Source organism: Tetrao urogallus, assembly GCF_951394365.1.
Source record: "Tetrao urogallus genome assembly, chromosome: 12".
In the NCBI taxonomy this organism is placed as follows: domain Eukaryota; kingdom Metazoa; phylum Chordata; class Aves; order Galliformes; family Phasianidae; genus Tetrao; species Tetrao urogallus.
Genome location: NC_136825.1, coordinates 1,083,469 through 1,094,517, shown reverse-complemented (window position 1 = coordinate 1,094,517; position 11,049 = coordinate 1,083,469). Strand labels below are relative to the sequence as shown.

Genomic DNA, 11,049 nt, shown 5'->3' with positions numbered 1-11,049 from the left:
CTGGTCCTGCCACGCTGGGACCGTGGTGGAAAGGAGGTGGGGGCCGGGTAGTGCAGCCCCCATTGTGCTACAGGGCTGAGGAGGCCAGTTCCCCCTCCCCACTGAGCCACCAGCTTTGGCATTGCTTGGTACCCACGGTCTGAAGCTGCCACCCCGCAGCGCCCGGTCACACAACATGTCCCATAGCGAGTCCTTTGTCCTGCACGGCTTTTCCTGGGGCAGGGAGTGGGGAACGTGGTCAGAAAGAGCTGGGGACAAGGCAAAGCACACATCTCTGCGTGTCCCCGTGTCTGTCCCCACCAGCCGGGGCGGCTCCTACTCCTGCTGAGGCTGCTCCACTGCCAGGAAGGTGTCCAGGGTGCCTGGTTGCAGCTCTGAGTCGCTGAGGTGCTTCTTCTCCCGGCCATGCTCGCGTGCACGGGTCCAGGAGGGGGAGCGCAGGTACCCTGCCCGTGGCATAGCCTGCGGGTGCAGCCCTGTGGGGACAGTCAGCTCAGCCCGTGCCTCCTGGCCACGGCAGAGGAGCGGGGTGCAGGCAGATGTTCACTCACCGCTAGGCGACTCGCTGGCCACGTTCTCCTCGTCAGAATCGGCGAAGACCTCGGCCAGCTCCTGGTCCGACATGTCGGTCAGCTCTGTGAGGTCCAGCAGGTCAAAGTGCACCTCCAGCGAGGACACGCTGCTCAGTGGCTCTGTGGGGAGCAGGACTGCGGGTGGGCAGCTGCCAGAGAGAGCCCCCGGTGCTGAGGTGGGGGCCCCGTGGGATCTGAGAGGGCTGGGTAGTGATCCAGGGAGGGACAAGGGGTTGGGGGGAGGGGGAGGTGACAGTGACTGGCTTGGGGCGGGCAGGGACCGTAGGGGCAAGAGGGGACACAGGGGAAGGCAGCGGGTGTGCAGGGGCTGCACTCACGTCTCCGTTCGGTGACCTGCAGCAGGCTGGCAGTGGGAATGGGGATGCCGCCCTGTTCCTCCGTGGTGGCATCGGTGGTCTCCTCAACTGTCCCAGGGATGGGGGTCCCTGCTGTTCGCTCTGGGGCCAGTGCCTCTTTGCCCAGCTCTGCAGAACCGGCACCTGCTGTGTAGGTGCAGGGCTGGGGCAGCAAAGGCAGCTCCCTTCTGTGGCCCTGATGCCACCACTCTGGGTGCCCCTCCGGTGGAAGGGGCAGCAGCTCCCCAGCCCTGTGCCCCCTGCAGGACAGGCGATGCTTCCTGGGGCAGCTGCCATGGGCCCCATCAGCCCCATTCCCCGCAGCCGGCAGCCCCCCGCCCCTCACAGCCCCTTTGTGTCGGCGAGACAAAAGCACAGCCTGTTCAGAGACCGGAGCCCAGACAAGTGGCGTTTTGTCTCCGGGGAAGAGCTGGCGGGGCTGAGCAGAGGCAGCACGATCTGTGCCTGGGAAGCCCCTCTTCAGGGACAGCCGGAGCTGAGCTGGCACCGAGCAGGGCAAGAGACCCTGTGTGGGGGGGAACGGGGGGGGAAGGGGGGAGGGCAGCACCGGGCACTGTGGCTCCTGGTCCACTTGGTGTCACAGCTGAAGCCAGCTACACACCACTGGGCCCTGCCACCAGGTGAGACGGTGGGTGAGATGGTACGGGGACAGGCTCACAGGGGACAGGGCATCACCTCCTTCCCCCAGGCAGCTGACACTGTGGTGGGCAGGGGACAGAAATCCCGCTGCCCAAAGGCAAACCAGCAGAGGGAAAGAGAAATTACAATGGCGTTTGACAAGGAAGCAGTACGATGCCCATGCAACTGTCCCAACACCATGTCCCAGCCCTGCAAGGTAGGACAGGACACCCATCACTATCACCACCTACCCTCCATCTGGGAAACCAGATCCCCACCCTGCTCTTTGGCCAGGAAGAACCATGCACGTTCCTTTTCCCCAACCTCATCCTCAGGGTGGGTAACCACCATCCAGAGCACGTCCCCCCCTCCATCATCCCATCCCTACTCCCTCCGGCGGAGCCCCCACCCACCGGGGCGCCGGTCCCTGCCGCAGCAATCCCCTCTGGCCCCCGTCTGCATGTCGTCTCCGTGCTGCTCCGCTCGGGCTCACCGGCTGTCTCCTGGCGAGGAGCAGGGCCAGCATCAGGGCTCAGTGCGCTGCTGACTCACGTCAACCGCAGAGTGAGACAGCAGCGGGCTCCGGTCACCCCAGCGGGGGGCTCTGGTCACCCCACCAGGGTCCCCAGCCCACCTCAAAGACCAAGTGAGGTGGGAGGGCATGGCCGGGACTGTCAGCACGGCGGTGGCACAGCCGCGCGCAGGGCACACGCAGGAGGGATGGGCGTGTGCAGGAGACGCACGATGCCACTCGAGCACCACCGCGACGCTACGAACCCCCGGGTGCAGCATTACGGCCACCGCCAATGTCCCCAAGCGTCACACCGCTGCCTGCAGGCAGGTGGCAGCCCCATCTCTCTCACTCCCTGGGGCACATCTCAGCCCTCCTAAACCGCTCAGCGCGGGGGGGGGGGGGCGGTTCAGAAAGGGCAGGGGGGTGAGATGTGCCCCGCTCCACGTCCCCACCTCACAGCCACCTTCATGCTCCCGTTGCGCACGTATGCACCCCCCTCGGACACACCCCCTGCACACACACACACACACACACACACACACACACACACACCCCTTGCACACCTACCCCCCCTCCCACGAAATTCCCCCGTGCCCTGCCCGGCCCGATATCGCGATGACGGCCACCTCACTCCAACCCATACCATCCCCGCTCACCTGCGGTACCGCCCGCTCCCGGAGCCTCCATGGGCCGAGCCGGTGCCGGTGCCGGTGCCGGTGCTGGGCGGGGCGGGGCGGGCCCGGTGCCAGCCCGCAGCCCGCACGCTCCTGCCCGCCGCGGCGGGGGTGGGGCCGGGGGCGGGCTGGGGGCGGAGGCCGGAGCCGGGGGGGGAGCTCGGGGGGGGCTCAGCGGGGCGGGAGGCACCGGGGGTGCGCTGGGGGCCGCGGCGTGGGTAGAGCCGGGGGTGCGGCTGGATGCCGGGGTGCGGGGAGGCCCGCAAGTGGTCCGGGGGTGCAGAGCGGCATCGGAGCCGCGGGACGCGGAGGGCACGAGCCGGGCGCTGTGGGGCCGGGGGCACGGCCCGCTGCGCTGCGGCCCCTCGAGAGCCCCCGGTGGGGATAAGCGGGACAGCACGGGTCGAGAGGTGACGGAGCGGCGCTGCGTGGCTGCGGAACGGCCCGGGACCCCGGGTGGCGGAGGGCCGGGCTCGCGGGAAGGCCGGGCTGGAGCGGGCCCCGCCGCCCGTTGCTAAGGCCGGGCCCCGCGTTGCTAGGGGGCGTGTCTGCTCCCGCGCAACTCTCGCGAGATCTGCCCGAGCGTTGCCTGGGAGACCGCGCAGCTGCCGTCGCCGCCATGGTGAGGGGCCGGGCTGGGCGTGGCGGGGCCGCGGGGGCTTCGGCCCTCAGCCTGGCGGCCGGAGCCGGGCATGGGAGGTCTGGGAACCGGAGCCGGCCTGGGTCGGGTAGTGGGAGCGATGCCCCTGTGGCTCGGTGCTGAGGGAAGCGTTGGTTGCGCTGTGCCTGGGCCTTCCCTCTGTGGGGCGTGCCTTGGGGAGGGGTCCCGGTCTCGGTCCTGATCCCGGTCTTGGGCAGAATGCAGCACCCGTTTCACCCCGCCATGGCAGCAGGTATGCTGTGCAGCCGGGCTGCGGGCATTGTGCAGCACAGCTTCCACTCGAGTGCTCATAACTTTCGTGTTTTCCTCTCTTCTTGCAGGCACCCAAAAAGCAAGCTGGAAAAAAGGGGAAAGGGGGCAAAGCCCCAGCAGCGGTGGATGCTGTGTCCCTGGCAGAGATGAGCAAGGAGCAGGTGAGTGGTTCCCTTGCACCGTGGTGCCTGGCCGAGGCCCCAGGGATGACAGGTGGCAGTGGGATCTGGGGGACAGCAGACGGTGTTCATTTCATTGCTGACATCAGGGCTGGGTGTGTGGCCCCACAAAGGCTGCTCAGAGCTTTCCCTGGACAGAGCGGCCACCTCGTCCTGCCCTGCTTCTGCTGTCCTGTGGCACTCTGCTCTCCTGCCTTGTGCCCTCATCCATTTCCCCTCATCCCATAATCCTGTTCTCTTGTGCTGTCTCCTCCTAAGTGTGGAAATGTTTTGGCAAAGTACCTCTGGTGAGAATATTATTTGATAAGTGCTTTATGTTTTATGGTGTTTTCCTGTAGGAAGTAAGCTGACCAGTTCTATTAGAATCCATGTTTCTCCCTGCATTTTCTGCTTCCATCTGGCTGTTCCCTCCTGTAACTGGAGTTCCTTTACCTTTCTGGTATGAGCAGCCTCTTCTCTGCAGGCTATTGTGCTCAACCCTCTGATCTCTCAGTCTACAGCTCTGTGCTTTGCAGCCTGCTGAACTCTCAACATATCCCAAATAGTGCTGCTTTGGGGGTGGGAGGCTCCCCCAGGGACAGTGAGGACAGGCAGAGGCCATAGCTGCCCAACATGGGCCTGCTGCCCTGGATGTCCTACCAACACAGGAGAAGATGGCACTGTTCTGGGGCACCTTGCTCTGCAGATAAGATCTTGCATGTTTCAGTGTTATTTAGCATCTGAGAATGTGAGATGGAATGCCTGAACCCTGTCTGCTTGTGATAGAAAGAGATCTTGTCACTCTTTTTCGGGGGTCATTTGTCAAATCCTGAGCACTTCCCTCCTTCTATTCTCCCTTTTCTGTCTCAATAAAGACTACCGTGTCCTCCAGCCTTGCAACAGAGCTCACAATTGATATCTCTGGCTCTTTTCAAGGGAGCTGCGCCCCTTCTCCCCCTACATCTCTTATCTTCTTTGCTTTGCAGCTGCAGGAGCACATCACACGTCTCCGGAAGGAGCTGGACCGGGAACGGGAAGAGCGCAACTACTTCCAGCTGGAGCGTGACAAGATTCACACCTTCTGGGAGATCACCCGACGGCAGCTGGAGGAGAAGAAAGCGGAGCTGCGTAACAAGGACAGGGAGATGGAGGAGGCGGAGGAGCGGCACCAAGTGGAGATCAAGGTGGGAGGGTGAGATGTGTGGCCCTTTTCCTTTCCTCGTGCCCTGCGAGAGAGTCAGCAGGTCTGAGGAGACGAGGGAAGGAGACAGGGGGAGCAGCTGGGCTGGGTTCAAGTCAGGAGTGTCTCAGTTCATATCCAGACTCTGGATGTTTTCCTGCTGGCTCTTGCTGATGCCTCTCACCTGTTCTCTGGCTTGTTTTCAGGTTTACAAGCAGAAGGTGAAGCACTTGTTGTATGAACACCAGGAAAACCTGACCGAGCTGAAAGCAGAGGGTACCTTGTCCATGAAACGGGCCCAGAAGGATCACTGGGCTCAGGAGACAGAGCTGCGCAAAGAGATGCGTTCCTTGAAAGTGGACCTGAAGGAGCAAGAGCTGGCCAACGAGGTGGTGGTGAAAAACCTGCGCCTGGTAGGTGTCTGGCAGGGCAGCAGGGACTGGAATCTGCGTGCAAAGTGCCTTTGCTGCAGAGGAAAGTGGTGGGTCCCTGGTGTGCGAGGAGGAGACTGCGTCCTCTGGTGTCTTGGTGAGGGGGGAGTGGGGTTTCCCCCACATGCCAGTGTCAGATGTACTTGAGAGGCACTGGAAAAAGTGCAGGAACAGGGAGGATGGGTTCCTGGGGCAAGTCCTGTGAAAATTCTCCTGCAGGAAGGAGTCAGCCTCATGGCTCAAAGCCACGTGGACAACTGGAGAGCCTAATACACCACTGCTGGCTTAGGTAATAGCCTCTTGCTGTGGTGGCAGCCTTTCCCAGGGAGCAGGAAAGGCTCCCATGGGAATGTGGCTGACCATAGGTTTTATCTGCTTGCTGGGACTGCACCTGACTGCTGGACTCCAGCCCTGTGGCTGGGCATGGCCTGTGTGGGCATCGGAAACTGGAAAACGACTGCTCCTAGCCTGCACTGTGTAGTGATGCAGTCACCTCAGGATTGAGTTGTCTGCCTCTAACATTAAACTTTTCCCTAACAGAAACAAGAGGAGGAGATCACACAGCTATGCAATGACTTCGAGAGACAAGTGAAAGGTCAGAATGTGCTCGAAGCCCCTGTGTCTGCGTGCTAAGGAAGTCTGCTTGGAGCTCCTCTGTGCTGTTAGCCTTCCTGGAGCAGAAAGAGGCCACTTTCCCCCCCCGATTCTTGCTCTCTGTGCTCACAGCTGTTGGGCTGCATGGCTAACAGTGGTGTCCATGCTGAGCTCTCAGCCTGGCTTGAATGTGCTGTGAAAATGGAGCCTGGACAGGCGTCTGTTGTGTGAGCTGCTGGGTGGAGGCAGGGCTCTCCCTGCTGCCAGCCCGTGCTGCTGAGCACAGCTGGCTGGGTGGCTGGAGGAGTCCTTGCAGATCTAAATCCTGGCTCCAGTGCCCTCCTCAGGGGATGCATCAGGTTCTCACGGGCTGCCTTGGAGCGTTTCCATGCCCTGTTTCCAGGATGCTATTTCTGGGCTCTGCTCTCCATGGTCCCAACATAACTGCTCCGTGTGCTGGTGGCAGCTGCTGCGGGGCTATTAATGAGCATCTTGTCCTCAAGCAATGCTGCAGTGGCACGTGTTGGGCTGCTTGCTTGCTAACAGAGCCCAGGTGCATAGGCGTAGGTTCTGTGGGAGGGTCTCACTCAGCCCCCTGTGCACTTCCCCAGAGATGGAGGCCAAGTACAACAAGAAGATGCAAGCGCTGCGGGAGGAGCTTGACTTGCGCCGAAAGACTGAGATCCATGAAGTCGAGGAGAGGAAGAACAGCCAGATCAATGAGCTGATGAAGAACCACGAGAAAGCCTTCCATGACTTCAAGAACTACCACGACGATGTCACCTTCCAAAACCTGGCACTCATCAGCTTGCTGAAGGTACTGCCTGCCTGCTCTTTGACCCCGCTGCTGCAGCCCTGGTGTGTAGTGTCACCAGGGACCTGGTCCAGTAACTTGCTCCAGATCTGACCAGTTCCCTGGTGGAAGTCCTGGCATTTCTGTTTTCCTGGGAGTTGTACACCATTACATGAGCAGAGTTTTTGTGCATAGGGAGATGTGGCTTGCTGGGCCAGCACTGGGAGGGTGTCCTGACCTGAGAAGCTGGGCAGATCCTGCCTCTAGAAGCTAGCAATTGTGTTCCCAAGAACAGGAACAGATGGAGGAGATGAAGAAGAGAGAGACTCACTTGGAAAAGGAGAAGGCAGATGTCCTGCTCCAGAACAAGCAACTGAAGGAACCCCTGCAGCAGGCCCAGGAGCAGGTGTTTGAGCTGCAGAAGAAGTTGGCCCACTACAATAAGGACAAGGAAGCTCTGATGGTGAGCTGCCAGCTCTGCTGAGCCCTTTTGCGTTCTTCTCTGATTCACCGTGGCTGTTTCCTGGCATTGCTCAGCAGTGACCTCTGCCGCTCAGCTAAGAGTTCTTCGGCCAGACTGCTGAGCAAACGCCCTTGAGTCCCTTTCAGCTTAGTTGGGTGTGTGTGGGATCTCAGGCGGGGCTCCAGGACTCTGGCAGCAAGAAAGAAGAGCAGACCCTGCTGCAGAGAGGGGAAGGTGTTGGTGTGGCTGTTGTTTGCGTTCTCTCAACCCCCGTCTTCTGCTGGTTGCTCCCCCATTTGCCTGAACACAGAACACCCATCTCCCAGAGACCTCCATGCTCTTGTAACTGTTGCTTCCTACTTGCAGAATACAAAAGCCCATCTGAAAGTCACCCAGAAGGAACTGAAAGACCTTCAATGGGAGCACGAAGTGCTGGAGCAGCGGTTCAGTAAGGTGAGAACTGCAGGTGGGTCTGGCCATCCTGTTTCTCTCTCCAAACCCTGTCCCCATGCAGAGGTTTAGGCACCAGGACTTAGCAGAGGCTGCCTGTGCTGTGCCTAGCTGAAAGCTTTCCAAATCTCTAATCCAGAGCGGCGCATTAGCTGCTGCTTCCAACAAAGCTTATCACAGTTTTGGCGTCTCCCGTGCTCAGCAGACAGGCTCAGCCTTGTACTTCACTGAGCAATCATGCGTGTGCTGATGGTTCCCTCCTGGCCTGCTGGTGGGAGGCTGTGGCACTGGGTCAGGAGTGGAGCTGCGTAGAGAGGCTCCTGCTACAGCAGGGAGAAATATGGGGACAGTCTTTCCCTCGTTCTGCTAGCGTGTGGATGTCACTTCCTTGCTTGTCGTGCAGCCTCTGCAAGGAATGTTCTGTTGACTGAGTTCTCCCAGACTGAGCCTCTCCCTTACAGCTAACCCAGATAAATTTATTGAGGCAGAACGGAGCTCATTTGCAATTCGTAGAAATCCCCAGGAATATGAACACTGATCTGAGGCCTCGTTAACAATCCATCATTAAGGCAGCAACATATTCAGTGCAGTCAGAAATAGGCTTTGGAGGAGAGATTCTAATTAGGACATTTATTAACTAGCTGTAAGCCAGGGACTCTTGCCAGCTGCAAGGAGGGGAGGAGAGACCCCTGCATGCTGGGGCCCCTCTGTGATCCAAAATAGTGCCTTGGGGCACAGCAGAGAGCAGCTTGGAGTCAGGGCCAGGCTTAGCAAAGCACGGTGTTTCTGCTGCTGTGTGAGGACAGCAAAGGCCCATTTGCTCCCTTCAGGAGCTCAGGAAGGGCGGGGGGAGGCTTGCAGCAAGCCGAGGTATCCCCAAGGGTCCTGAGGATGGTGTGAAGCTGTGCTGTTTTGGAGCAGGTGCAGGCAGAGCGAGATGAGCTCTACCAGAAGTTCACCAAAGCCATTAACGAAGTGCAGCAGAAGACTGGGTTCAAGAACTTGCTCCTGGAACGCAAGCTGAAAGGACTCCTCGATGTCCTGGAGAAAAAGGAGGTGGAGCTCAGTGAGGTCTTTGCAACCTCCAACCTGGATCCAGGCGCCCTCTCCTTGGTCTCACACAAGCTGGAGGTACTGTGCACTGCTGCAAGGGCCCTGTGGAAGCTGTCCTTCCCTCCTCTTGAAGGGCAGAGGCTGCTCTGGTGGTCGCTCTGAGACAAACGCAGACCTTGGAGGTGTGAGCATGGTCCTGAGGTGCATGGGCAGCAGAAGGGCAGAGCCTGGCTGTGTGGCAGGAAACAGTCCCTGTCTTCTCTGCACTGTTGCATACCTGCCTGTATGGCCAGTCCCCAGCCTCAGAACACTGCAGAAAGCACCTCAGCCTGCTCTGCTGTTGGCTGCACCACCGTAGGAAGCTGGGCTGTGATTGTTGTGGCAGTCGTTCCCAGCACACCCATGACTGCGGTGCCGCAGGGCGCTCCGGCTCTCCCTCGAGAGTGGCATGTGGGCGTTTGGCACTGATCTGTAGCTCAGGTGGAGTCTGTTTCAAGGAGAGCGGCCTCAGGCAGCACTGCTCAGGTCTCTGTGCTGACAGCTGGCATGTGGGATTTGGATGTGCTGCCGAGCAGTGGGCTGTATGAAGGGCATGTCTCAGCAACCCCGGCACTCTGTGTGCAGGGAGCCACTGCTGGTGAACCTCAGCCATGCCTCTCTCCTGGCCTCGCTGGCTGCAGAGGCAGCACAGACAGGTTCCCAGTGGCTCTGCAATGTCTGGCATGCTAAAAATATATATGCAGAGAGCGTTGGCGCGGTGCGGCGGCTCAGAGACCCGCATTCCTAGGGCATGCAACAGCAGTAACTGGAGAAGCAGCATTTGCTTCACAGTGGCTTCAGACAGAAGGGATGCAGGTTCCCTGCTCGGCTTGGCCGCTGCTTGCCTTCTGTCCTCCTGCTTGTACTGCTCTGTTCCTGGTCCCCTCGGTGGTGACAGCGATGCTCGTGGAATCCCCCTTGCCATGGAGCTCTAGCGATGAACACAACAACAGCCCCAGGCTTTCAGTCTGTGTGACAAGACGGTGGATTTGTCACCTACAAGCAGGTGCCACAGCAGCAGACTAGGAAACACATTCCTGGGAAGGCGTCGAGGCGTCGCGCTCTCCCCCAGCTGCTGGGGTCCCTGAATTCCTTTGCTCAGCTGCCTCCAATCACCGGCGTCATCGTGGGGAGACTCTCCCTGTAATTCCCCCGGTGCTGTGGTGGCAGGGAGGTGCTGCAGCAGCAGGTGCTGCCATCCGCCCCCCCTTGCAGCGAGGCAGGTGATGCTGATGGCGGGGCTCTGCTGGCGTTCCTGCTCATGGTTTGGGAGGTCCCTGCGCCTTGCCTCTGCCTGGGGCTGGCTGTCCCTGGCAGCGCTGGCTCCAGGGTGATGACTGTCTGCCCGGCCATGTCCCAGCGCAGGCATCTGCTCAGTGTGCTGTGCCACATGCTCTGGCCTGCAGCATGGCCCCAGGCTGATGTGCCCTTGGTGCCAGCGACTCAAGTCTAACACAGCTGTCCCCGCTTGCAGGATGTGCTCAATTCCAAGAATGCCACTATTGAGGACCTGCAATTCCAGCTGGCCCGAGCCTGCAAGGTGAGGAAGGGGCTTGGGTTATGCTGTGTTCCTGGGGCTGGGGGAGCAGAAGGAAGAGCAGAAGCTTTCCCTCCAGGCCTTGATCAGGGGCTGGCTGCTCTGTTTTGTGCCCTGGAATACTGGCTCAGGCTGCAGTTTTCCCCATTCCCTTACTTCCCTGTGAAACAAGGTCTGAGGGGCCTCCACCATTCAGGAGTCTGCACCGTGCCTGTGTCTCGGGCAAGGAGGGGCCAGGCTGGGTTTCAGGATGGCAGCCCAGAGCATGGGGCATTTTTCTTCCAGGCACACAACGACATGCTGCAGACATTGGAGGCAAAGCTGACGTCCTTTGGGATCCCGCTGGACAACCTGGGATTCAAGCCCCTGGAGAGCCCTGTGGTGGGGCAGGCAGTGGGGCAGGGCCCCGCAGGACTTGTGGCGATGCCCACATGACACCATGTAGCACCTGTGGGTGCTCCTGTGCTCCTGGGGCAGGGAGCAGGGCTGTGCCTGCCTCGTGCTCCCAGCATCTGACCCGAAGAAAAGTGAATTTTTTGAGGCTGATGGTGCTGTTTGAGTCCTTTAATGGTATCAGTCAAGTGGTTCCCCTGTGGCACTGGAGCCTTGTCCTAACTGCCCCTGTACGTTGTGTAGGAGTAGGGGCTGATCAGCAGTGGGACGTGCAGCTTCTGGGCTGGGTC

The 11,049-nt window shown here is 60.1% G+C and overlaps 2 protein-coding genes across 2 annotated transcripts; one reads left to right on the top strand and one right to left on the bottom strand.

Moving 5' to 3' along the window:
• Window positions 1–315: 315 nt before the first annotated feature.
• On the bottom strand, window positions 316–2,029 carry DBNDD1 (dysbindin domain containing 1; the record flags this gene model as incomplete). The annotated part of the gene is made up of 4 exons (XM_079541667.1): window positions 316–476; window positions 552–692; window positions 911–1,072; window positions 1,981–2,029. The coding sequence occupies 4 exons, from the start codon at window positions 2,027–2,029 to the stop codon at window positions 316–318; spliced, it is 513 nt and encodes a 170-aa protein (XP_079397793.1).
• Window positions 2,030–3,742: 1,713 nt separating this feature from the next.
• DRC4 (dynein regulatory complex subunit 4) lies at window positions 3,743–10,801 on the top strand (the record flags this gene model as incomplete). The annotated part of the gene is made up of 10 exons (XM_079541463.1): window positions 3,743–3,829; window positions 4,813–5,010; window positions 5,213–5,419; window positions 5,978–6,032; window positions 6,643–6,848; window positions 7,120–7,287; window positions 7,654–7,740; window positions 8,659–8,868; window positions 10,304–10,369; window positions 10,652–10,801. Exons 1-10 carry the CDS (start codon window positions 3,815–3,817, stop codon window positions 10,799–10,801), a joined length of 1,362 nt encoding a protein of 453 aa, XP_079397589.1. The 5' UTR covers window positions 3,743–3,814.
• Window positions 10,802–11,049: the final 248 nt, after the last annotated feature.